The sequence below is a fragment of the Choristoneura fumiferana genome, chromosome 3, assembly GCF_025370935.1.
Source record: "Choristoneura fumiferana chromosome 3, NRCan_CFum_1, whole genome shotgun sequence".
In the NCBI taxonomy this organism is placed as follows: Eukaryota; Metazoa; Arthropoda; class Insecta; order Lepidoptera; family Tortricidae; genus Choristoneura; species Choristoneura fumiferana.
In genome coordinates this window covers 3,077,869-3,104,367 of record NC_133474.1, presented here as the reverse complement: position 1 = coordinate 3,104,367, position 26,499 = coordinate 3,077,869, and the positions used below count along the sequence as shown (strand labels likewise).

The window sequence follows — 26,499 nt, the reverse complement described above, 5'->3', positions numbered from 1 at the left end:
TATTAATTGGAATAGCCTCGTGTGTCCTCGCGCACTTTATAAAGGACCAATTAACACTAAGAATAACGGCCGAATGTACTTTGAATAAAGAATTCTAAGAATTTTGAAATAATACCCAAAATAACAAAGCAGGTCAACCACGTCTGGATCTTAAGCACTAAGTTTGTTAAAAAAGGCAGGACTCAGGAGGAAAGTGTGGTTCTTTTAGTGAATACATTTTTATAATTAGTTCAGACGTCCGCTCACAAAATTTCAAAAAAATCATTTGAGAAATAGGTACGATCAGTCGAGGAACTCGAGGAGAACAGATATACGAATTTTGCCCAAGCTGAGAAGGGATTGGTACACATCATCATCATCATAATATCAGCCGTAGGACGTCCGCTGTTGGACATAGGTCTCCCCAATAGAACTACAGCTGCTTGGGTTGGAAGCATGAGGCGGTGATGCCAATACTCGGAACGCTTTGCAAGCGGATTAGCGAGCGCAATATAGAAAAAAAGACGCTGTTGTTCATATACTGTTATCATCCTTCATCCAGTTTCTACCGCAACCACCACACTCCTAGTTGTAATCTTTATCCATACTAATATTATAAATACGAAAGTGTGTTTGTATGTTTGTCCGTCTTTTACGTCGAAACGGAGCAGCGGATCGATGTGATTTTTGGCATAGAGATAGTTTATGGCCAGAGAGTGACATAGGCTACTTTTAGTCCCGGTAAAATGCACAGTTCCCGAGGGAACAGCGCACGATAACCGAATTCCACGCGGGCGAAGCCGCGGGCAAAAGCTAGTAGTAGGTAAATAACTGAACATTTTTGTTTGTGATATTTGGCAAAAGAATAATCACACTCACTAATACTGGTATGATAAGTACGTAAGTCTTTTTTTCTTTCTTATAATAATAAGCGGTAGCGGGACGACAACATACGAAGTTTGAATTTTCCACTTCGTAGTATAGTCTGCTTACGTTTCCCGAATCACTCTGTATGTATAAAATGACGATTGGAAGTTCAAATCTGTACAACGTGTGACATTCATAAGACTATAAATTTTAATTAACGATAGCTTTAACTATTGAGAACCGTTTTATCGAAAAAATATAACAATTTCTTTTACTAATAGAGTTATTTTTATTTTCTCGAGCAGCAATGTAATGCAAACATTTATTTGACGTTTCAGTCAGTCGTTACCTTTGTTACCAATACATTGCGTGTCGAATTAATTTAAATTAAAAAAGTTTTTTTTAACCCTTAGTAAGGTGCAGGCGATTTACCGACCACTTGCATGGAGTTGGAAACTGAACCTTATTAATTTCATAAAACGTCACATTTTCCATTGTAATTATTGATAGCTGCTTTTGATTCTGGGGTAGTATGCTCCAATAAATAGGGCCTATTAAGGGTTAAACTAGAAATACTAATTTACGTTCATTAGGGCTTATGCTTTCAACCCTTAAAATATGTTCTTATGGAAGTCACACGTTGTATAGTAACAGTAGACTACTTACCACTACTAGCTTCATCCTTCAAAAAATCAACGCCATCTTTGATCTCAACTTTCAAACTATCGTCCAACGTTAGCTCAAAATGGTCCCTCGCGATATCCAGCATGGTAGGGTCCAGCTCCACGGCGGTCAGCGGGGTTCCGTAGCACTTCTTGAGGAACATGCAGAGGCCCCCTCCGCCCAACCCTAACACCGCCATTTTGGAAGGGGCCAGGTGCGCCCCCACACACATGAAGGAATGGTACAGGGATATATGGCCAAAGTCCACCACCAGTTTCGTTTTGTTCTTTCTTTTTACTGTAATGAGAAATTGACAGCTGTTAAAATTGAGTGACTGACCACTCAGCTACAGATGTATTACAGTCAAATACATTAGAAGGAAAGAATAAAAATAAACAACAATAATACAAAATGGGCCCTAGTCAGCAAAAATTCTTAAAAAGTAGGTATATGGATAGTAACAAAAATATTCTAGCAACAATGGAGCCTTACCCGGTTCTAGAATTAAATTTAACGCTGTGGGACGGGTGCAGGCTGATAATCAGTGCTGCAAGTTTTTTTCTTTTGCTCGCAGCTTATGCTGAGCCTGAACCCATTACCACCTGCTTATGTATTTTTTATTTGTGTAGTCTTGTCTTATTTTCTGCAGCAATAGTGATTTTATTATTAATTAATAATGTGTGTGTGTATGAGTGCGTGTATTACGGCAAGCCGCAACGTTGTTTTTCAGTGTGACCTATTTAGAACTGACCATGTAACGATCAAGAAAACTGTTCCAACACAATCTTATATACCAGAATAACACTGGATGTAACGACCAATCGTGTTGAACGACCAATATTTCTGTCCCTTCGAATGTAGTTATGAACGGTTTTGACCAAATACTGCTGCCGCGTACATAGCCGAAGCCGAAGCGAGAGTGAAGCCGTGGTGGCCTAGTGGTTTGACCTATCGCCTCTCAAGCAGAGGGTCGTGGGTTCGAACCCCGGCTCGCACCTCTGAGTTTTTCGTAATTCATGTGCGGAATTACATTTGAAATTTACCACGAGCTTCGCGGTGAAGGAAAACATCGTGAGGAAACCTGTACAAACCTGCGAAGCGATTCAATGGTGCGTGCGAAGTTCCCAATCCGCACTGGGCCCGCGTGGGAACTATGGCCCAAGCCCTCTTGTTCTGAGAGGAGGCCTGTGCCCAGCAGTGGGACGTATATAGGCTGGGATGATGATGTACATAGCCGCGTGCTACTGCGTGTGAATGTCAGCTGTGGTGGCCTAGTGGTTTGACCAATGGCCTCTCAAGCAGAGTATCGTGGGTTCGAACCCGGGCTCGCACCTCTCAGTTTTTCGAAATTCACGTGCGAAATAACATTTTGAAATTTACCACGAGCTTTACGGCGAAGGAAAACATCGCGAGGAAACCTGCGAAGTTAATGATGTGTGTAAGGTCCCTAATCCGCATTGAGCCCGCTGGGAACGACGGCCCAAGGCTTCTCATTCTGAAAGTTCTGTCTGTGCCCAGCACTGGAATGATGATGATGATGATGATGTACTGACCAGTCTTCATCTTGGCCTCGCTCTGCACCAGGAACTGGTTGTCCATGAACACGAGCCGGCGGTGCGTGGCGCCTTCCACATCCACATCCTCCACGACGAAGTCCCCGGACACCTTGGAAGAGCCCGCGTGCACCGTCACGCGGCGCCCCACGTCGCTGCCCAGCGACAGGAACGGGATCTGAAAGAGAGGACACACTTGTCATCTCATCACTCACACAAACCCATACCCGTAGGCGTGCATTGGGCAGGGTAGGCAGCTGCTATTATGCGCCGCAGCACCGTGCCATTCCCCACACCAGGGTAGGCACTGTCTGTCACGCACGCACGCACGCACGCACGCACGCACGCACACACACACACACGGGCACGTATCTGAATATCGAAAATTGAAATATCGATAGTTAAAATATCGAGGGTCAAAATATCGAACCTAACCTAACCTATAAATGTACTTTCGTTATTTTGACCGTCGACTTTTTACCTTTAGATATATTAATATTCGATATACAGATGGGCCAATCAACTTTTTATTGTTTGTTATTCTGTCCCGTTGTCTAAGAGACAACATTGACAGTTTCATAAAAAAACTGCTTCGATATATGCGACTAATGTGCTTAGGAGATAGTCTTTAAAATAATGAGCTTGCAACTATGACAAAAATTTATACTCGATGAATTTTAACCACAGAAAACATATAGAATGTCGTGGTTATAAAGCGTTGTCCAGGGGACGTAGCCATGGCAACGAGGTACAAGAAAAAGTTGATCGACCCAGATACGTCCGACACACACACCTAGTGACCTGTCACACAGGTACAGTAAGTATGAAAAATTGGATGAGCGGTTACAGTGCTCAAAATGATCTACACAGGACTCTACTGCCAAGGTAATAAATAAGACTGTTTAGATAATTTTATTCACCCCAACTGCTTATCTACTTCTGCTGCTGACTGTACCTCCTAGTTCAGGCACCCAGTCTTCGCCACACTAGTAGGTATATAAGAAAACATGTAAATCTCACCTGTCCACTAAATCCGTTCGGTAGCAACATCTTGGCAGCTTGCGCGAGCTCCTCTTTGACAGCGTCGAGGCTTGCGAAGTCGTGTCCTCGCCTGAGCACGGCCACCACAAGCCGCCCGAAACGCGCCGATCCTTGCAGTTGCCGCCGCCCTGCCGGTGTGCCGAATAACCACTCGGATTCTCTGAAGACGGTTTTTTTTAAATTATTAATAATAAAAAAATATTTCAGGCCGTATACCGTACCTAGGCCGTACCGTCCCGGTACGATACGAACTTCGATTTTCGGATTTCGTAATAGCCCTCCTGGATTAAAATCCCATTAAATGCATGTCCGATATTATCTTTTGCAGAAATGGCAGAAACTGCCAAAGCAGGAAAATACAGTGGTCTCGGTGCCGAATATGATTTTGTACCTTTCGGCGTCGAGACCCTTGGTCCGTGGGGCCCTGGCGCTCTGAGTCTCTTCAAAGATCTATCAAAGAGATTCAGATACCACAGGAGACCGAAGAGCTGGCAGTTTCCTCGCTCAACGCATCAGTCTTGCGATCCAGCGGGAAAATGCTGCCAGCATCTTTGGTACCATACCGCAGGGTCCATTTTTAGATTTATCATAGTTTTAGCTTACTTATTTAATTTTATTGTACATAATACACCTTTTATTGTGACCTTACAGAATTATAATTACTTAATAAAAAAAATAAAAAAAATTACACATTATTTTTTTAAGAATTTATCTCTAATAAAGAATAGATTCCCGAGCTGAGTACAAGTTTTTTATAAATTGTTTGAATGCAGTTTTACTTGTTACTAAAATCGATGACACGGTTTCTAAGAACAGATCTTCGTATGTCTTAGAGTTTTAGACTTTCTCATACTGACCGATCTGAATGTTACACCCTGCGTATATAGCGTTGGGGCGTAGCAATTAATACTCCGCTCGCTATGACGCGAGCTGTCATATTTCACACCGCCAGAAATAGCGGTAAATGTCAACTGTCATAATTTAAGTCACGAATTACGGTTAATGTGCGCCTGATGGACAATAAATCTTGTTAATATTTAGCGGGTGCGGGTGGTAATATCGCCTTGGCACACATACTCGACGTTTAACTACAGTTTAAAAGGGGAACGTGTCAAAATAATAGTACATTACTGTAGAGGCCGGGAAGTAGGGGGTTGCCGGCCAAGCGGATATAGACTGGATAGGGATGCGAGGTCGGCAACCCCGCGTTCCGGCCGAGGCTGTATAATGCTTTTCTCAAACATGACATGAAATAAAATAAATAAAAAAACAAGAAATGAAGCTGGCGGGACGCCAGTCTCGTCGCCGTGTTGTGTGGCTGCTGGCGGGCGGCTGCCGCAGTGAGCGTTGAAACAAAAGACGGTCGCATTGCCGGCCGAGGGCGGGAAAATTGTATGAAATCTCTTTGCAGGCCGCTAGAGTGACCGCGCGCAGGCAGCCAAGCCGCAGCGCCTGCAGCGCGATGCTTCCCGGCCTATTACTTGTAATGTAACTCAATATTTCATGTCATGTTTCAGAAAATGAAGTTTTGAAAACGATAGTCTCAGAGTAGATAATATTACAATTGCGATAACGGACAAATCATGATCACATCGAAACTTCTATATGGCCCACCGCTGGGCACAGCCTTATGAGAGGGCTTGGGCCATAGTTTTCCTTAATTTTTTATGACGTTGAAGATGCTGTTGGTGTTCTTCCACCATCACAGCTTCGCCCTGGCTTTGGAGGACGTGCTCTGCGAGCCGACACAACCGCTTACAGCTCCTCTCTACGTTGACTGGGTCCTGAGTCTGTATTGACTAACGTTTCTGCCGTTCACGATCGCAATCAAATTACAGTTTTTGTATGCGAAATCTGTCATTGCGATCGCCAGCAAAGGGTACCCTTTAAAACGAGCAATTCTTGAATATTTATTTAACCCATCACCATCAAACACAACAAACAACAAAAAGTACAAAAAGTTACTATGTCTTGCATGCAACGCAGTTCTTCTGCCGTAAAAAGTTGTGAAATCGAATGTAAAACCAAGTCGGTTAATTCAGTACTTACACAATATATCATGGGACACTTGACACCAATTGACCTAGTCCCAAACTAAGCAAAGCTTGTACTATGGGTACTAGGCAACGGATAAACATACTTATATAGATAAATACATACTTAAATACATATTAAACATCCAAGACCCGAGAACAAACATTCGTGTTATTCACACAAATATCTGCAACCCGGGACCTCAAGCTTCGTAGTCAGGTTCTCTAACCACTTGGCCATCAGGTCGTCATGTCAGCATGTGTCAATATGACACATGCTGACATGCTGAGGGGTCCTTATGGTTTTTTTTAGCTGTATTATTGTAACTCGTAGTTGCTCAAAAATAAATATTTATTATTCTATTCAATAAAGTTATCATAAATTGATAAGAAACTAGTTAGTCAGCTAACAACATTTTATAGTAACCATATAAATATTACATTATTCATTAATCCAATAAATAGTGACTTGGCAAACCCACACGCAGAATTATCTTCCAAGTTATTTAAATAGCTTTCCCAATATAGGTGTGTAGGTGATTGACGTCGTTTAAGAAGCGACGTTGTAGAGAAACCACGATCATAAGATCTTCTTCTTCCTCTACACACAATCAATTAGGGTTTCATCACGCCAAACATCCCTAAAGGTGCTTTCAAACAAATAAAAGCTCTGAGCACTAATTAGATAGATTTCGTTTTATGTACAGTCACCTATATTAATATCTGCCACAGCGGAGCGTGCAAAAACATCTGGCACGTCCAACCGGCCCTAGAAATAGAGTCGTATCTGATATTTATCAACGCTTTATCTCTATAAATAAAAATGAATCCTAAAATGTGTTGCTAAGTGCAAAACTCGGGAACTGCTGGACCGATTTCGCTAATTCTTTTTTTGTTGTGTTCGTTATTGTCAGGAGAAGGTTTTTACGAAAGGAAATACTTATAGAAAAAATCAACGGGGGCGAAGCCGCGGGCAACAGCTAGTTATAAATAAAATAAAAACAAATATCATGGGACACTTGACACCAATGACTAGTCCCAAACTAAGCAAAGCTTGTATTATGGATACTAGGCAACGGATAAACATACCTATATAGATAAATACATACTTAAATACATATTAAACATCCAAGACCCGAGAGCAAACATTCGTATTATTCATAAATAGCTGCCCCGGCCGGGGATTGAACCCGGGACCTCAGGCGTCGTAGTCAGGTTCTCTAATCACTTGGCTATCTTGTCGTCAATCGTATCGTGACAGATATTGGTGAAGGCGACTGTACATTCTTTTGCCGTGTGCAGTTGCCAAGTCACTATATTTATTAAAGAAGTAAGAAAATCTAGCTAGGTCATTTTTTTTTTGGGAAACGCGTTTTAATTAGTTGGAGCAGCTCTGTCGTCTAGGTACCTATGTATGTAAGTAGGTATAGTTTTGGTATAATTTTCGGTGACTGCTGATACTAGACTTAATTTTTTCGTATTTATATTTTTTAATAAAAAGCTAGTTTGAATAAGATGGTTCTTAATCGGTTTAGCCATTCCATAGCTTAACTTTTTATAAGGCAGAGACGATTTAGCGACCGATTTGGAAATTCAACCTTATTCTTTTAGTAATAAGTAACAATATTCATTGTAACTATTGAAAATACTACTAGCTTTAAAAACATCCTTTGCTAGGTATGTATTCGATAGCTGCTTTTGATTCTGTGATAGTATGTTCCAATAAATGGAGCCTTATAAAGGGTTAACTACATATTTTTTAGAAATTTTCTTGTGTAGGTACTTATTCACATATTCATAGTTATTAAATAATAAATAATTATGGAACAGCGGTATTTCCTGATACCTGTAGGTATTGTGTCAAGAACAATTTTCTATCAAGTCCCAACCTTAATACTGGGTTATGTGAGGCGAAAAACATAATTTTTGATTGACGATTTTTTTAAGAAATAAAAAAATAAAGTTAAAATGCCGGAGGATTTTTAATCTAAAAGTTGTATTTATTTTTATTTAGACACTTTTCAAATGTTGCAATAAATTAATCAATTCGTAAAGTATAACTTAACCTATAAGTTGTACATATCCATACGTACTTAAGTACCTACCCCATTTTGAAATTTTATATGAAATTTCGCACTAACATTGTTTTTAAGTTGTTTAGTTTCCATATTACCTACATAGCTGGCCGCATTTAAGAACGACGTATAAAATAGATAATTTTATATTTAAGTAACTTATCCCGCGACTCCGTCTGAGAAAAATCCGTTTATCGCTATCCCGCGGGAAACTTGCAATTTTCCGGGATAAAAACTATCCGCCTTCCCTGGACCTAAAACTATCATCATCATCACATCAAATTCCTTTAAATCGGGTCCGCGGTTTAAGTGTGAACAGGTAACAGACTGACGGACAAGCTTTCGTATTTAATATAATATTAGTAAGGATTACACTTTATGAAGTGTGATTCCACAATGTTTCATCCATCCATTCAATACTGAAATTAACCCCCTGTTTCACCATCGACTGATTAAATTTATCTGACGGATAAACGTGATGCCGTCTCTGTTTGTTTTGCTAGAATAGACGGAGACGGCATCACATTTATTATCCGTCAGATAAAACTAAATAATGGGCGGTGAAACAGCCCCTAATTATTTTATTTTTTAAATAAAATATTTAACAAATTTAGCGACTAAAGCCTAATATTTTCATGTTTTTATTTTTATGCTATGTAATTTTTAACCCCTGATGCAAAAAGAGGGGTGTTATAAGTTTGACCGCTATGTGTGTCTGTCTGTGTGTGTGTGTGCGTGCGTGCGTCCGTGCGTCCGTGCGTCCGTCTGTCTGTCTGTGGCACCATAGCTCTTAAACGGGTGGACCGATTTGAATGCGTTTTTTTTATTTGGAATCAGGTTTTCTAGCGATGGTTCTTAAACATGTTTCATCAAAATCGGTTTAGCCGTTTTTGAGATATTGAACTTTGAGTCGGGGGTTTTCTTCAAGTTGACATCATTATTAATTTGGTTGCAGACATTATTATATTTCGTTACATTTCTTATTAGATTAGACTAGACTATGTCGCTAAACTCTATTTAACGCAGATAAGGACCTACGTGACTTAGTAAAAGCCACAACATCAATTTATGTCATTTTTTTTTTAATTTAGTTTGATTTAAATTTAATTTTGTAATTTGACAAGTATTGTTATCAGACATTAAATAAAATAAATAATAAATGTATTTACAAAATATACCTACCTAAAATCAGTCGAAGTTTTGAATAGCTTCAAACTTTCAGCTAACTCTCGAGTCGACTAAGCTAACAAAGTTCACTAAAGAGGTCCTTCCGTAGAAGCTTGCTGATTCGAACTGGCTTTCAAACCGTCCTGTAGGATGCAAACTAGAGGTGAGATGTACCAGGCCAAATGCGTACCAAGTCTTACGATTACGCATCCACAAAATACTAGATCTAAAGACTAGTTCCACGAGTATTTACGAGTGCATACTCAATAGATAAAATAGATATTTTCGTAAAAAAGTGTATTGCAAATGCGGGAGTTTTAACGGCACAAATGAAGTTTTAGAACTTACAGGTAGGTACCTACGAATGTTGTATCTTAGCTAGGCGTGATTAAAAATTTCCCTTCAAACTTTACACAGCCTTAGGACTGTCAGCTGTTTGTTTCGAGAGTAGGAAAATAATAAAATATTAGCTATTGGAAAATGTCTCAGTATTAATGTAGCTGGCGTATTTAGAAGTCACCGAGTTGCGAGACTTGTGAGCTGCGCGCGAACGTTTTCAGTTGCTTTACTTCTAAATACACACACACATACACAAACAAACTCAACTTACATGGAATCATCTTTAGATCTAAAGTGCTAACCAGTGTCTCGAGCTCCGAACCACTGTCCTTCATATCACAGGGCACCCTAGCATGAAGGTCAGGGAACAATTTTACTAAATTTATAATAGCAGGCCCCGTATATTATTAATGTTTGATTTCATATTTTTAGACGACCAGATGGCCTAGTGGTTGGAGAACCTGACTACGAAGCTTGAGGTCCCGGGTTCGATTCCCGTGTCGGGTCAGATATTTGTATGAAAAATACGAATGTTTGTTCTCGGGTCTTGGGTGTTTAATATGTATTTAAGTATGTATCTATCTATATAATTATATTTATCCGTTGCTTAGTACCCATAACACAAGCTTTGCTAAGCTTACTTTGGGACTAGGTCAATTGGTGTGAATTGTCCCGTGATATTTATTTATTTATATTGTTATTTCTTTTGTAAGAGCCTTATGAAATAAATTATTATTATTATTATTATAAATACTCGTACGCTTAGACGCCCGGGCGGGAACGCGTACTTTTACGTCCATGATAATCTGTTCCATAAACCTATTCCCGTAAATAAATCTCAACTCTATTGCACCCATCCACGCGATACGATCCAAAGGTGTTTTGCACTAGCGATACCCCCAGGGTTCGCCTGTAGGCGCGGTTGGCACGCGGCCAAGGCCCGCGCAGCACATATTATGTTGAACTCTCTGCACTCGGTTGTAAACAAATGAAATGGCGGAAAGATGTGGGTTGAACATATTTATGGTGCATATTTTTGTACGGCTATTTTGGTGGTAAACAAGTTTGATAGCGGGCGTGATGAGGCGTTGATGAAACTTGAGGATCAGATTTAGGAACGTGAATGATATTTCAAAAAAAGCTGGGAAATTTTGTAAAATTATGATTTTTTGCTCTTCCGTCTCAAAAGATTGCAGTCTCCTGGGTAAGTTATTTTGAACATTATTGTAAAGGTTTAAATCAGAAATTTTGAAACCAGATGAAGTTACCCCGTTGGCGCCGAGAACACCGACCAAAATATAGGAACATTAGTCAAACTGAATTGAAAAAAATCCTAAATAACATTTACATGAGCGTTCATTTAGGCAAATTTACCCAACCGTCTGATCAAATCATCATCATTATCATCATCAGCCGGAAGACGTGTTACCTACTGCTGAACAAAGGCCTCCCCCCCCCTTAGAACGCCTCAATGAACAACAACTCTACTTTTGCATCCACCAGTTGCCTGCAAATTTCACAACGTCGTCAGTCTACCTAAAGGTTGACCTGCTAACACTTCGTCTTCCGTTTCGCGCTCGCCACTCGAGAACTTTTCTCCCCCAACGGTTATCCGTTCTTCGAGCAATGTGTCCCGCCCCGCCCATTGAACTTGTATATTCTTCGAGCTGTCGGTGACTTTAGTTTTTACGGTTTCCGTATTCCGGTTGAAATGTCACAGTTTAATTTTGAGATGCAGTGTATACCGTCTACATACCTTCCTTGCGGCACAATGAAGACGGCATACTTGTTGATGGCCTGTGACTGCTTCTGGTCGACGATATACAGCGTGTAGCGGGGAGACTCTTCACCAGGCTGCATCAGGTCTAGGGATACCTGTTTGGCAACATTATACTACTGAATAACTTTTTTCCATCGTATTATGTCGAATAAGTTTGTATACAAACTTTTACGACAAAATACGACGGGAACACATTATTTACTAGATCTGTACCAATATAAAGGAAAAAAAAGTCCAACATCAGGGGATTACAATACGAAATGTAAAATGGAATATAAATTTGCTTTAAAAAAAATAATGTGATACAAAACTGGAAAATAAAGCGAATGACGTAAAAATCTATTGAAAAAAAAGTAGATTAATAGTGAAATCTTTTTGTAGAAAAATAGAATTTAGTACTGACTTTCCATGATCCTCATGTCACATGACATTACCTATATTTATATTTCATGTAGATCTGTCTGATTAATTGAGAATTATATATATACACTCAACATCACAAACATTAGTATCTTTGTATTTTTGCAAAATGTCTTCACAAGAGGGTTAGAGAGAGAGAGTATTCAAATACATAGTATCAAAGTGGGCCCCATTCAGCATAGTGTTAAAACTAAACACTAAAAACATACACACAGTGTGAGAACACTTTTACAAACACCGAGCACAGCCAAGCTGCTGGCGAGCTCGCTCAATTGCGTGTTTAGTGCGCCGCGGCCATTGTGCTCTGCTCGCGACTAGCAGCCAGTTTTGTTTTGTTGATTTATTAAAATAAATTAATGTCTTTGTTTGTGGCTGTTGGCATCTGATTACTTTGGTCTTAGATGAAGATTTTACTTCATGCACTAGAGCAGAGGTCTCCAAACTTATTTTGTGTAACGCTCACTTCGAAAATCAGTTATTTTGTAGCACCCCTCATTTTTTTTCACCTTAAAAACCTCAATAACATATTAGTCCCGCCTAATGAAGGCACGAAGGTGAAGATTTTTTCTGGGCCCCTTACCCTCTAGGCCTACAGCACCCACAAGAGGGCATTATCACCCACTTTGGGAAAGACTGCACTAGAGCATAAAAAGTCATTTTATGTCACCTATACCTATATCCAGCATAAACACAAAGTTTATGAGCATGGGAAGTGAACAAATATTGATCAACTCAGCCCTGTTCAGTCAGATATTCCATTGATGTAGAGTAGAGCCTTTTGAATGGAGGCCCAAAAATGCTTATTATTATTACCTCATCTTCTCCTTCAAGGCTTGTCTTGGTCAGCCCGTTAGTCACAAATGCTGTGTCCTGCACAGACTTGACACTGTCTCGCACCTCATCTGCAGACTTTAGCCGAATCATCTTATCTCCAGCCATGCACACTTCTGCTATCTATGAAATTTAAAAGTTTTGTTTGGTTTTAAATTTTATGTGTGGTACAAACATTTAAAACAATTTGAATCTAAGCCTATGGTTAATAAAAATAGCATTGTTAAAGAACTATTCTGTTATCTGTTGTACTTTTTGAATTTGGAAAAAAAATATTTATTATAGCACTTGTTTGGTTAGCTTGGGTATGGTGACATTTGCTTTTTTTCCATTCCACGCCATGAATGTTGCAGGCCAATATTTTATAAAAAATATACTTGAATCTTGAAAGAGCAAAAAAATATATATCTCCATGTAACTTAAAAAATTTCGTAATACAAATCACTTAAAAATATAATATTTTGTTATAAAACTAATAAGATAGAATGGCAAACGAGCAATTTCTATTAAGAGATATAAACTCGCCAACTTTCATGCGTAAAACCGAACCTAAGATACCTAGAGCTTGACTGTCTTATCACCAACAACAGTGCAACACTGCGCAACGGAGAGCGAAAATTGTAGCAATGGGCTTGCACAGGTCCCCATGCAAAGCTGAAATAAGATATATTTTAATCTCGTCAACTTTCATCACGTAAAACGGAACTCTATTACAATAGAGCTTGACTTTGCTTATCAACCAAATTGATTCCACAATATTGTCAAATCGTTTGACTTGCATCATCTGTCAATTAGTATGAATGAGAGTGAAGGTCCTTAAATGCGTCTTTGTTTTGAGTGTTTCATATTGTTTGATGTTTTGAACTGTTACTTTGTTATTCAATTTTGTTATTGCGGTTTTTGTTAATTTTTTAACCATTATTAGTTTTGATATAGTGCCAAAGAAGACCGCATGGTTTGTGAGATCCCGATAGACAAGCAAAACACTTGCTATGCGGGCGAAGCCGTAGGCAAAAACTAGTTAAAAATATAAAATAAGAATGATTATACACCCTTAGCATATTTAATCAAGAATCGCAATAAATTGATTTGAATATAGATTTTCACAACCCTTTAATTGCTTAATGACATGTGTCACCATACCCATCCTATCCGAAAAGTATAGTATAGTATAGGATAGTGATAAAAACGAATTCTTCACAGGAGTCATCGGCAACAGCTAGTATACCAGAATGCCATGACATAGTTTTTTAGAAAATGGTAAGTGCTTAGTTCTCAGGAATGCTTATTTCAAAATTACTTACTAAAACTGGCATTTCCTTGAACTTAGTAGCAATCACAATAAAGACAGGCAAAGTGGTCCCATCTCCATTTTCTGCATTCTTCTCTTCAGCTTCATGGCATCGCACCACTCTGAACATCCAGGACTTATCACAAAAAGTGGCCAGTAGCTTATTTAATATATGAACCTGCAGCAAGGATATGCAGACAAACCGACCTCCAAGTTTCAAAACTCTTTTGATTTCACTAAAATATTTGTCTATGGTGTCGTTTGTTTCTTTTGTATCATCGGGCATGAGCGCGTCTAGAGTGCCTTTATCTAAGACCACATTAAACTCGTCATTTTGAAAACTTGTGTTCAGTGCATCCATGCAAATAAATTTCATTTTTGTTCTTTGTGCGTTTACGTTTTTCATTTGTTTAATGGCCACTTCTGAAACGTCTATATTAGTTATGTTTGAAAAGCCGACATCGTATAGGTCAGCGCTGAGGCCAGAATTACCGCAACCTGTTATTAGTATGTTATCAGTCTGTTTGATATATTTATGCAGGTGCGAACACAGCTCTAGATATTCCCCATACCTAAAATTACAAAGGAAACAGATTTAATTGAAATGTAGAGTAAAATAAGCATGAAACGTACGAAAACATTCGCATATTTTATAACCTACCATTCAAAAGCTTTGTTGCCGCGTTTCTTGAAAAATTTATTCCAGTAGTCTTTCTCGCTGAATTCTTTATGACTTTTAGGTAGTAAATTCATTTCTATGAGATTTTTATCAAGAAAATTCAAAAATTTAATCGTGTACACGAGTCTCGTTGATATTTTTGTTTTTATGTCAAAATGACGTTTTGACTGACGTGACGTTCAATCTTCGTTCAATGTTGCGACAAATCAAATCCCGAACGTTTCGTTTACTTACAAGGTCAACAGTTGTTGAAGTCTGCTCAATATATTTGTTAATTGTTTTCTTTTATTTAAAGCTGATATCTATTTTTTAATTGTACTGTATTTCTATTTTTTTATAAATTGTTTATTTTTTGTCTTAGCTACACCATAGACAGCACAGAACGATTAAATTTTAAATTGCATTGTTTTTGGTGTGACTGACTGTCATTGACGAAAAAAAAAAACAAATTATGTAGTTGATTTATTTACGTGAATTCGAATTTACTTTGATATTTGAAATCCGTTCTGGACAAAACAAGCCTCACACAATGTCTGTAAGCAAAAACTTGTAGTTTTTGCAATAAGATGGTTTTCAACTACTTTGAACAACGAACACTTTGGAGTCAACTGGGCCACAGAATTAACGCAAAATGGAAAGTAAAAATAAGGATAAATGGGAGGCTCTCGCCACCGTGAAAGCCTTCGACTTGGGTAAGGAATAGTGATACTACAATTATTAGTTATATTGCATTTAAATGGCGTAAATAAAGTGCCTTCAATGTAACCACTTTATAACCTTGAAAAGTTACCTGATGTATTTTCCTTGTATTCTAGTATATTCCATGGGAACACATGGGATTGACACCAGGAATAACCCAATAAAACGGTGTCATTCTTAAATTCAATCTAGTTGCAAATTGTGTATTACAGTCCAAAAACATTTTTAATATTATTATGTTATGATAAAGATCAAAAGATGTAAACTAAGTCGTCATACGTAAATTCTTTATTGCACATAAAGTAGTTAGTAGTAGTTTTTTACTACTCAGTATGCACTATTGAAAATAATATTTATCCTAACAATTGCACAATTCTTACTAAGCCAAATATATTATATAGCTCAAGTATTAATAGATATTAGTCCTTTGTGTTAAAATTAATGCTCTATGAATTAGCTACATTTGGCTAACTACTCTTAAGGTGTGATTGTTGTTTGTTGGATATCTATCTATGTTGGCATTACTCACTCTTGTCTTGTTGTTAGTGGTTATCACTACAAGTCATAAAATTCTCCTATTTCATCATCCTTTTATATAATTTCAGGTGTAAACCATAACAGCCAGCATGATTATATAGTCAACCAAAGTTTGCAACAAGTTGAAATTGTACAGTCAACTGCCACCACTCCAATAAGTCTACTCGTCCAGTCCCTTGTGAAGCAGCTGTGCTCACTCCTTGAAAAAGATATGGCCAGAGCCAGCCTACTGTACAACACAATATGCGAGAAACTCCACAGCATGAACTTAATAGACAACTCATATGCCATGGGCGAGTTCGAAGCTATGCGCAGCCAGTATCAACGAGCTCTTTACCAGTTAGTAACTGTTACTAGTGAGTCTGAAATACCTATAACAATACCTGCCTCCTGGCCTATAGCTAGACCATCTTGGTTAGAATGGTCTCGGTACCATAGAGAGTTTGAGGAGCTCTACTTCATCGCAGGTGGTGGTTTTGGAAGTGTATTTAAAGCCAGGCACAGATTGGATGGTGTTGAATATGCAGTGAAGAAGGTCTACATTAAGTCTTCGGATGTGGCATCTATCATGACGCATTTGGCTGAGGTCAAAACAATTGCAAGTTTGAACCACCCTAATATTGTCAATTATAAAGCAGCCTGGCTTGAACCAATGATAGAGTCAAATGTGAAAAAGAAGAAGCATAAATACCGTATGGATATGGATGATGATGAGTTATCTGCATACAATACTAATGCCTTTTCCACTAACTTCAACCTGATACAATCTTTCAAAACTCATAACTCTAAGGAACTAAACAAACAGCAAAGTCAATCTGACTTCATAATATCCTTCAAAAATTCTAGCAGTCAAGAGCAGTCCGATGATTCCATAGAAGATTTTGAGGAATCAGAAAGTGAAGAATACTCAGAAACCCCTCAAAGGGAGGGGTGTGATAAGGCAGTTTGCAAACTATTTGACAGCAAGGAATATGATAACTGTTCCCGAGTCAACCTGAAGTGGGCAACGTTGTACATCCAGATGACTTTCTGCACACAAACACTTAAGCAATGGCTTGATGAACGCAACAACCTCATGTCAGTATCTCGCAAGAGCTCCAGTGATTTAACTGGGCAAAGCTATGACTCTGCATTTGAGATATCTCCTGATACGAAATTTCCTGTGACTTGGACACATATTGATGTACTTATAGATATGTTTACACAACTAGTTAAGGGGTTGAATTATATACATTCGCGAGGTATCATCCATCATGATGTAAAGCCGAGTAACGTGTTTGTGGCTCAGAGTGAGGCTGGTGTGTTGGTACAGTTGGGAGATTTTGGACTGGCATGTCCCCTGCAGCAGTCTCATAGCGGTTTGGCGGTGGGCACGCACTTGTATGCAGCGCCTGAACAGCTGGACGGGCAGTGTAATCCTAAGGTAAATATAGTCTTCATCTACATTCCGCCGGCTGACAAGCAAAACTCACAAAAAATTCTGTCACTGCTCTTCAAAAAGTCGTATCTAGTTAGTAATTTCATACTGTGAAACAAGCTTTGTTGTAAGTATGATTGGTTTTTTTTTGTCTTTGTATTTTTTATTTCAACTCCAAATTTGTTACTTTTATGGTCACCTGTAAAATCATACTGAAATTACAAACTGAGACGTGGATGCACATGGGTTTGATTTCCAGAGCTGGTGTGTGTGTGTGTGTGTGTGTGTGTGTGTGTGTGTGTGTGTGTGTGTGTGTGTGTGTGTGTGTGTGTGTGTGTACATGTTTATTTCTCTTTCAAACTGAAACGGTTGGAAGAGTCATTGAGAAGGAATAATCTGGAAACTTTTCAAAACGCAACATTGTGTGTTACATAATTAGCGCCATATTGGTCTCTTTGCGTACTGAACATTAAAGTAGAGTCAATCACAAGGCAGTCATAGATAAATATACCAAGTACATACCAATATTATATTATTATTATTACTGTTTTATTTTAAATGAAATATTCAAATACATTTCTGCCTGATGATTCATGTATGTTGTAGACCTACTTTCTACTGTAAAAAAATTAAGCTATTTACTTTTGTTTAGTACATATTTGTTTTTAAGGCAGTCTGATTTTTGTCACTCTGTGAATTTGAAAATTCTTCAAATTTAATGATACTGGATTAATGTTTATTTTCTTTTGGTTTCCAGAGTGACATGTACAGCCTCGGCATCATCTTGCTTGAAATGATCGAGCCATTCAGCACTGATATGGAACGAGTGAAAACCATAACTGACCTTCGTAAGGGCCAAATACCAGCTCATCTCACTGCCAACTATCCTAAAATAGCCCACATTATTGGTAAACTCGTCCAAAGACGTCCAGCAAGGAGATTAGACACTAGACAACTGTTGGAAGAACTCAAAAACCTCTCAGAGAACAAAGATGAGACTATCAAGACTTTGAGAGAAGAGCTAGCGGCAAAGGACGACGAAATCGCTCAGTTGAAAATGATGCTTGCAAAGTTCAATCACAAACCTTGAAGTTTTATGTGTGTGTGTGTGTTTTGATTTTGTACTCTTATTCTACTTATTCTTATAACTTAAAAATAAATAAAACAAAAATAGTAAGTTATTATTTTTATTTACAAAAACCTTTAACATATTTATAAATTATTCTTATTAAATTATTTTCTAAGTTATATTTACAGTCTTAATATAAAAAAGAGGGAGTGTGTTCGGAATGTTGGAAATTTAATACGCTTTTATTAAATTGAGTTTAGAAGTTAGAAGTCACTTTTTTTAACTTTCAGTACACACCCCTTACACGAGTATCAAAGCCGTGAGCTCACTAAGAAATCTACGAAATGGCCAAAACAACTTTAAATTGTACGAAATTTGACACCGAGCGTAAGATGTCAAATTATCTTACAATATTTTCGCAATTAGTACCTAATTTCAATAAGTTCCATAGAAAACTCCGTGAGCGAACTTTATCGCGTTTGAAGGCTAAGCTTCACTGAAGCTAATTTGGCGGGTATAATACCACAAACACAGCTGGCCCCACGACCAAAATCTGAACTAATATATTTCATCGTCATAAACTTAGGTTTTAGTTTTATAACCATGTAGTACCTACCTAATAATAACTTAATTGTTTAGCATAGCTGCGTATTTGATAGAATGATAATAAAATCAGTGCCGGCCCCGGGGGTAGAGCAAGAGCGGTCGCTCTAGATACCAAATTAAATGGCAAGGGGCGCCATTTTCCAGTTGCCAGTGCAAAATAAAATTATGATGGCGGCTTTTGAGAGGCGCGGAAGCGGTTTAGACAATCTCTCTCTACCTTTAAGGGCTAAGGCCGGCGCTAAAATGACGGCACTACTAAAGATTTATCGTTTAACAGAACTAATTTAGTTAGGTATAGAAACTGAATCGCGTACCAGGGTAGAACCCGTAGAACCTTTGTGCTACTGATGTCATATTGACATCCCATACATCTGTCACGGAAATCATAGCTATATTTGATTGTGAAAAGGGCCCACCCTGGTAAGCGATTCAGATTCCTCTACTGTATCTAGGCAACAGTGTGATTTAGGTACACACAGATGTGCTTTTGTTTTTACTTATTCCATTTCTGTGTATTTCAAGTACAATTTTGTGATTTTAGCGTGTTAGACTGAGACGTTACTCATCGGGTCAGCTGAGTTTGGCGGGAAGCTTCGCAAGATGGCGGCTAGAGAATGGTGTCGACAGCGTGGATGACACCGTTGGTCGCCGGGATGTTGTGCGTTATCACTTGCGCGTTGTTCACCTTTATGCGGCCTGGAGAAGAAAGATAATTGAGTAAATCCACACTAATATAAATGCGAAAGTAACTCTGTCTATCTGTTGTACTTCTTTATACGCAACTGCCGAGTTGATTTTATGAAATGAGGGTTTTCACGGAGACGAAATATCACTAGATGGCGTTACTGTCCAGAGGTCCGTTTGACGTCTGCTTGTGATTGGTTAAATAACTAAATGAGCCAATCGCAAGCAAACGTCAAACAGACCCCACGATACTATCTAATAGACCCCTCACTGGTGAGATACTTTTGTAGCGACTCCTAGCGCCATCTAGTCAGCAAATTAGAAACTCCAACATCTAGCATCGCGCCATATGCCCGCCCGGTTCACATTATTCCAGTAGCAAGACACTGCAGTGCTCGATCGATGTTGTGTAACTCGTTTGGATTGTGACCCCGCAATGTATCGCTACTGGCACGTTTTACTGGAATAATGTGAACCGGGCATTACGCCATCGAAGTTTCTGAACGCGGACGCAACGCTCTACCTTCGGACTTCGGTCCCCAGGCATAACGTCTGCCTGGAAAAATCTCTATTGTAGCCTCTCCTCACTTTATAGCACTACATGCCTTCTAGCTTACTATGACCACTACTCTCACTTTGGCAGACCAAATAGCCTTTTCGTTAGAGATCCTGTACGATTTTTTCGAACTGGGGCAAAACCTTGATGGTGGCGCCCCCTTCCTTCAGTGTTTGAGAAAAACTGTTAAAACTGCCAATGAGTAGCATTTTTCTTCTTTTCTTCTTCATTTCTTGTCTCAAGGATTTGGCGCCCCCATGAAACTGCCGCCCGGGGCAAGTGCCCCGCCTTGTTTGCCCCCCCTTAGATCCGGGGCTGGCTTGAGGTCCCGGGTTGGTTCCGCGGTCGGGGTAGATATTCGTATGAAAAATACGAATGCTTGTTTTCAAGTCTTGGTTTGTTTAATATTTATTAACACAAGCTTTACTTACTTTGGGTTGGGACAAGGTGAATTGGTGTCCATTGTCTCATGGTAGGTATTTAATATTTTATTCAACTCTGCTTAAAAAAAATCAACCTACCCGCATTCTTCTGCAGCGTAAGCGGCGTGGCTTCTTCCATGCTGTTCCTGAGCTGGTAATACCGCATGCCGGCACTATACAGCGTGCCCGGGAGCACGTGTCTCGCGACCAGCGCGCGCGCCGCCGCCTTGTCTGAGTACCGTGCTAGCTCCGTCGGGGACATGCGCGCGAACGCCGCGTCCGTCGGCGCGAACACTGTGTAGGTTTTGCTTTCTGGAATGGATTTAAGGTTGATTAACTGAAAAGTTGCGTGAATGCTAGCTTACTCAGAGATGCTAGCTTGGTAGTCAGAATTCACGCCAAAAAAAAAAACAGCGGTCAATTTACTCGATCTGGTTATAAGTAATCGCCCGTCACACTTCGTCACACAAAACTATCAACAAAACACATTAATTTCTGGCATTACTCGTTGCTTGTTAATCGTCGGCGGTAAACAAGTCCCTGATGAAATTGATCACTTCTGAGGCCGTATTTTCTAACGCGGGGGCGCTCATAATGGCATTCACCATTTTTTCTACCTTTCCTATACAGTGTGACAGAAAAAGTGGTAAAAACGATTGTGATCCTACGCTATATCAGCGCCGGCCCTGCATAGGGTAGAGCAAGAGCCCAAGAGAAGCGGTCGCTAAAGGCCTATTCTCCAGTTTCTAGCGCGAAATAACATTATGATGACGCCTTTTGAGAGGTGCGAAAACGGTGTACCTACCTAAGACAGACAATCTTAAACTACCTTGATCAAGAGCGAGAGCCGGCTCTAGACAATGGCCTCTGATCTCCATCGATTTGTCACCTGAGAGCGTCTCCGCGAAGCCACTGGCTTGCACGGCCTTGAGGAAGGTGGTGAATCGGCGGTCGCGGTCGGCTTGCAGCGTCTGCACCAGGTCTCCCACCGGCAGGGGGAACATCACGCGGTCTATGGCGTGCGCTATGCCCTGGAACACGAACGGTGACTTTGTTAATAGGTGCACACGTTAAAAACGGATATAGTTCAGGAAATATGAATTGTTAACTTGTTAACAACGTGTGTGTGTTTGTGTGTGTTGTGGCAACGTGTATAACTGAAGTAGTGAAGAACTAAAATAATTTATTTGCTCACCCGCGACCTTATGATAGATAAGTTTATGCAATATATGCGTGTTCATGCAGTTCCTCCACCTCAACACTGTAAGAACACACACAAATCACACAAACCCATCTATCACCACCATACTACAATACACTCATGCGTTTCGAACTCAACCACAGCTCATCTTCAGAACAACACAACCGTACATCATAGTACCAGATGTTAGACTAATAAACCACAACAAACGTTTTAATTTGTCACTTGTTAGTTTTAGGGAGTAATATTCGGGTTCGTGTGATTTGTGTGTATACTTACAGTGTGGAGGTGGAGAAACTGCATGAACACGCATATCTTGCATAAACTTAGCTATCATAAGGTCGCGGGTGAGCAAAGAAATTATTTTAGTTTATTGATACCTCCGCAAAGTAACGCCTATTCAATCAATTATTTGAAGTAGTGAAGCTTACACAGATGGTCACCATAGTCTTCCCCTGATCCTCTCTGCATGCACCACTGGGCTTACCTGTGGAATATGTATATCTTTCTTGTCCTCCAGCACCCTAGCACCATTGATAGTGGTGACGCGCACTTCGTTCCATTCCACGTCGTGCATATCGTACTGGTTGACCCGGAGCTGCGTGCCCGCGAGGGAGACGCCGGTCATCTCATCCTGGAGGGAGGCAATGTCGAACGCTCCGGGGATCACGTGGTGGAGGAGAAGCTGAGGACAGAGATAGATTGTTAGGGAGATTCAGTGTGAAAGGGTAAGACTATAGGTACATCATTGCAGCCAAAATCTCAATGCGGTAATTAAATGTTGACTCTCGGGGCGCCAGCTAAATATCGTATCGGTCAGGTGAAAGAAATTTATTTTCTCAAATTAAATTTCGCGGTTCTTTAGTGAGATGATACGCCGATCTAATAGCATGAAGTCTAAAAGAATTGGGTCCCAAGATACAGGCTCAGGCTCAGCCGTTTGGGATCCACTGTGCAATCTTAATAACTAGGTACTAGTTGTAATCTCGTGTTATAGTAAACTTTTTTTTCATTTTTTCAAATCACTTCACTAAAATTGCAAACTGCTAGTTCTGATTTTTATTATGTATACATATTATTGATAATACCACTACCATACAGTAGTGCATTATTCAAGTTTGCAGCTTCGAAAGACTGCTATAGCATCGTCTTAAGTACTTTTATAACATGATCGGTTGATAATGAAACAGGCTTCTTTATTTATTAAGTAATACTTACTTTATTATTTATTTATTTTGTACTCACCCCACTCAGCAGTCTTGGATTGTCACGGAATTTCTCTTCAGCCCTGTCTGGTCCTCCGAGCTGCACCAATAACGTCCTAAAAGCTTTGTCCGTTGGCGCGAAAATCGTGTAAGGGCCGGTTTCATTCAGAATAGTGTCCAATCCTGATTGCCGTAGATACTTGGCGGTGGCAAAGAGGCCATTTTCTTTAAGGATGTCCACAAGACCAGGGTTCGCTTGTCGAGCGAACTGGAGATGAGAGTTCCCTTCACCTACACTTGGTGGTACGGTGCTGGATCCTATCACGACTAAGTCTTCAGGACTGTGCCGGTATGAAGGCGTGGTAACAGTATAAGCTGTTGATGACCCTGCGAAAGTATTCCTCGTCGAGGGATTAAACACGTTCCTGGAAGTCGAGAAATCTGGTTGTGGCGTTGATTTTGAAAAGTATCTTTCTGTTGTTGACACGCTACGGGTAGTTGGCGATGATGTGTAGGTCTGAGGTTGGGTATTTCTCGTCGTCGGAGTGCTTGTGCTTCTGTAGGTAGATGGCGTCGTGTGTACAATTGGATTAGTATGGCCCGATGAGCCATGGTTAGATGTTGTAACAAAGCTAGAATAACTAGAGGGATGGTGCGAGGACTCCGCAATATAGTCAGTGGCATCGGTAGTTGGACTTGATGTTGAACTGAAGAGTCCGTTGGATATCTTAGCAGGTCCGCCAGGCAATTGAATTTCGCCTTTCTTTATTTTGTTCAAGATACTCTCTACTTCAGGGCCTTCTTCCGTCTGTTGGCCGTTCGCTTTAACCCCTTTCACTTTGTAAGACCCGTCATCCTGCTCTTCTAGGAAAACAAAAGTGACCTTCTTCTTGTTTTGAATCGTGCTCGGTATTTTGGAAACCTCTTCCAATTTTCCATTATCGGATTGCCGGATGAGCTCGAAGTCAGCACCAGGGGGCAACACACCCTTTGTTAAGTCGTCAAAATTAATTCTGCTCTCTTTTTGTGTTTCAGATGAGCCCATTATTTGCAAGTTCGAACCATCAGCAGTTATAGCTCCTTTTGGGATCAAATTGGGATTGGTTGTTCTAATTACTTCGAATTTCTGACCATTCAAAGATATCTCTCGCGATGTGAAGTTCTTTTCGTTAAAATCCTCTGGGTTCTCAGCTAGAGCAACCCTCAATTGTTTCAGTATATCTGGTTTCTGCAACAACGCTACACTTTTAGCTCTCAAATTGTCATCGAAGCCTTTGTTTTCGCTTTCTTCTAAAAGTGTTTTAATTTCATTGTAAAGTTTTTGTTTCTGTTTGTCTTGCGGTGGAGCCCGGGTTCTAGTGGGAGTGTATTTAGGCCTAGTCTTGTACTTAGGCGTAGGGGCCGGTGTGGTGGTGGTAGTTGTCGGGATGGCAGTGGTGGTGGTAGTGGGGTGCTGCTTCTCGTACATCTGGACAGCTTTCCTAAATAAATCCGTCTCATGTGCGAGAAGTGGTCTACGCTTCTCCTGATTTCTGTTGTAGAAATCTTCGTAGCGTTCCGTGGTTGAAAAAGTGGGCAACGTCTTAGTTGCCTGCTTGCTTATGAATTCCTCGTGAAGTTCTTTAACCTTCTCTTGTTGCTTTTGCTGTTGTTTTTGAACGAACTCTTGATGTTTTTGAATTATTCGTTGTCTTTCTTGTAGTTCTTTTAATTTTTCGAGGTTTTCTTGCGATTGTTGTTCGAAATAGTTTTGAATCTGCGATGCCTGGCCGTTTGGAAATATAGGAGCCTGGCCGAGAGACGATTGGAAGGGAATCTGCCCATTGTTCAAGTTTACATTCTGAGGGGCAAGATTAGGAGCTTGCTGGATGGTTATGGGGCTCTGTTGGAATTGAGCCTGATTTGGAGTGGTCGGTAAAGTAGGTAGGAAAGCTGCTTGCGTCGGTCTCTGCTGACCTATATTTACCGTCCCTTGTATGTTCGGATTGTTGCTCAAGCCTGTGCTCTGTTGAAAAGGTATTCCGTTCTGGAAGGTTGCAAGCGTTGGCGCTTGAGGCAGAAGGTTATTCTGCGGAATTTGCCCTAAACCCTGCTGTTGGAAATTGTTCTGAAGAGGAATATTTTGCTGGTTGAAAAATCCGTTGTTACCCAAAGGCAAGCTGCCTGCATTGTTGGGTATATTCTGTGTGGGTAATAAGTTATTGAACTGGGGTACGTAAGGCTGTTGGAACAGCGATTGTTGGAACTGAACAGCTGGGGCTGGACTGCTGACGAGACTTCCCTGTTGCTGGAAGTTTTGGAGGGGGGAATTCAGTCCAAATCTCGTTTGGTGCTCGTTGAAGCCTGGGTGTCCAACTGCCGCCTGTCTTCTTCTGTCGAAGTCATTTTCTATCTGCAAAGAAAAAAAATTTTTGTTGAGTCATAATGTCTCTTCATCTATTGAAATCTATTTGGACGAGCTAATTTTTAAGACATGCTGTTGGTATCCAATGAAAACGAAACATATTTACGCTGTCTTATCATCAGATATCTCTAGAGGTTTTTCATTTATGTCTACGCGGTGGATCTCACTTAACATACTTGGCGGTTTTTACTCCACTCGCCTCATCGTGTAAGTAATGATCTGGCTCGATACATTTAAACAAATGCGAGGCGGCAGAGTTAATTAACTTGATTTATATGTGGACTTCACGACACAATTTCTTTTTCACGTAATTATAATTAAGACAGCTCTGACTAATAATACAATGGGGCTGTCACTGCGAAAGCGAGTGTCCGAGTCCATTATGGAATGGAATGTCTTATGTTTTAGTGATATGAAAGTTACGTAAAAAATGAGAGCAAAGTTCATAGGTACATTAGAGCAGCTAGCCAATGACTCTCTCTTTCTGAACATACGATATCAGTTATTTCCCTGTAAGTACCTAGCCGTTCAGCTCAATAATTTTTTTTTTTTTATTCGACTGGATGGCAAACGAGCAAGTGGGTCTCCTGATGGTAAGAGATCACCACCGCCCATAGACAACTGCAACACCAGGGTATTGCAGATGCGTTGCCAACCTAGAGGCCTAAGATGGAATACCTCAAGTGCCAGTTATTTCACCGGCTGTCTTACTCTCCACGCCGAAACACAACAGTGCAAGCACTGCTGCTTCACGGCAGGATTAGCGAGCAAGATGGTGGTAGCAATCCGGGCGGACCTTGCACAAGGTCAAAGCAGGATTCGAAAAAATTGGCTAAAAGCTAGTTTCGCCAATTTTTGCGTGCCGGCCGGCCAAGTCTGTCCTTCTATTAATTTGTCTAGAAAGGTTTGTTTAGACGACCAGATGGCCTAGTGGTTAGAGAACCTGAGTACGAAATTGGAGGTCTCGGTTTCGATTCCCGT

The 26,499-nt window shown here is 40.1% G+C and overlaps 3 protein-coding genes across 3 annotated transcripts in view; 1 reads left to right on the top strand and 2 right to left on the bottom strand.

Moving 5' to 3' along the window:
* LOC141445707 (eEF1A lysine and N-terminal methyltransferase homolog) overlaps window positions 1–14,876 on the bottom strand; it is a 34,355-nt gene extending 19,479 nt beyond the window's left edge. Inside the window, exons 1-7 of the mRNA XM_074111596.1 lie at window positions 14,701–14,876; window positions 14,053–14,611; window positions 12,731–12,871; window positions 11,474–11,592; window positions 4,083–4,263; window positions 3,063–3,240; window positions 1,513–1,806 (exon numbers count right to left, since the gene is read on the bottom strand). Of these exons, the coding sequence (XP_073967697.1) occupies window positions 1,513–1,806; window positions 3,063–3,240; window positions 4,083–4,263; window positions 11,474–11,592; window positions 12,731–12,871; window positions 14,053–14,611; window positions 14,701–14,792 (1,564 nt within the window). The 5' untranslated portion in view covers window positions 14,793–14,876. The remainder of the gene's footprint in view (window positions 1–1,512; window positions 1,807–3,062; window positions 3,241–4,082; window positions 4,264–11,473; window positions 11,593–12,730; window positions 12,872–14,052; window positions 14,612–14,700) is intronic.
* A 258-nt stretch (window positions 14,877–15,134) lies between these two features.
* LOC141426385 (eukaryotic translation initiation factor 2-alpha kinase 1-like) lies at window positions 15,135–18,548 on the top strand. The gene is made up of 3 exons (XM_074085252.1): window positions 15,135–15,410; window positions 16,023–17,377; window positions 18,129–18,548. The coding sequence occupies exons 1-3, from the start codon at window positions 15,350–15,352 to the stop codon at window positions 18,459–18,461; spliced, it is 1,749 nt and encodes a 582-aa protein (XP_073941353.1). The 5' UTR covers window positions 15,135–15,349; the 3' UTR covers window positions 18,462–18,548.
* The window catches only part of LOC141426379 (uncharacterized), a 28,751-nt gene continuing 20,796 nt past the window's right edge, over window positions 18,545–26,499 (bottom strand). Inside the window, exons 2-6 of the mRNA XM_074085241.1 lie at window positions 23,155–25,506; window positions 22,397–22,594; window positions 21,598–21,739; window positions 20,808–21,020; window positions 18,545–19,742 (exon numbers count right to left, since the gene is read on the bottom strand). Of these exons, the coding sequence (XP_073941342.1) occupies window positions 19,654–19,742; window positions 20,808–21,020; window positions 21,598–21,739; window positions 22,397–22,594; window positions 23,155–25,506 (2,994 nt within the window). The 3' untranslated portion in view covers window positions 18,545–19,653. The remainder of the gene's footprint in view (window positions 19,743–20,807; window positions 21,021–21,597; window positions 21,740–22,396; window positions 22,595–23,154; window positions 25,507–26,499) is intronic.

Bases quoted from the DNA above. Each gene is read 5' to 3' on its own strand.
- LOC141426385 (XM_074085252.1), top strand. From the start codon at position 15,350: ATGGAAAGTAAAAATAAGGATAAATGGGAGGCTCTCGCCACCGTGAAA. The intron at 15,411-16,022 runs GTAAGGAATAGT...ATATAATTTCAG, and splicing joins CGTGAAAGCCTTCGACTTGG to GTGTAAACCATAACAGCCAG. The intron at 17,378-18,128 runs GTAAATATAGTC...TTTGGTTTCCAG, and splicing joins ACGGGCAGTGTAATCCTAAG to AGTGACATGTACAGCCTCGG.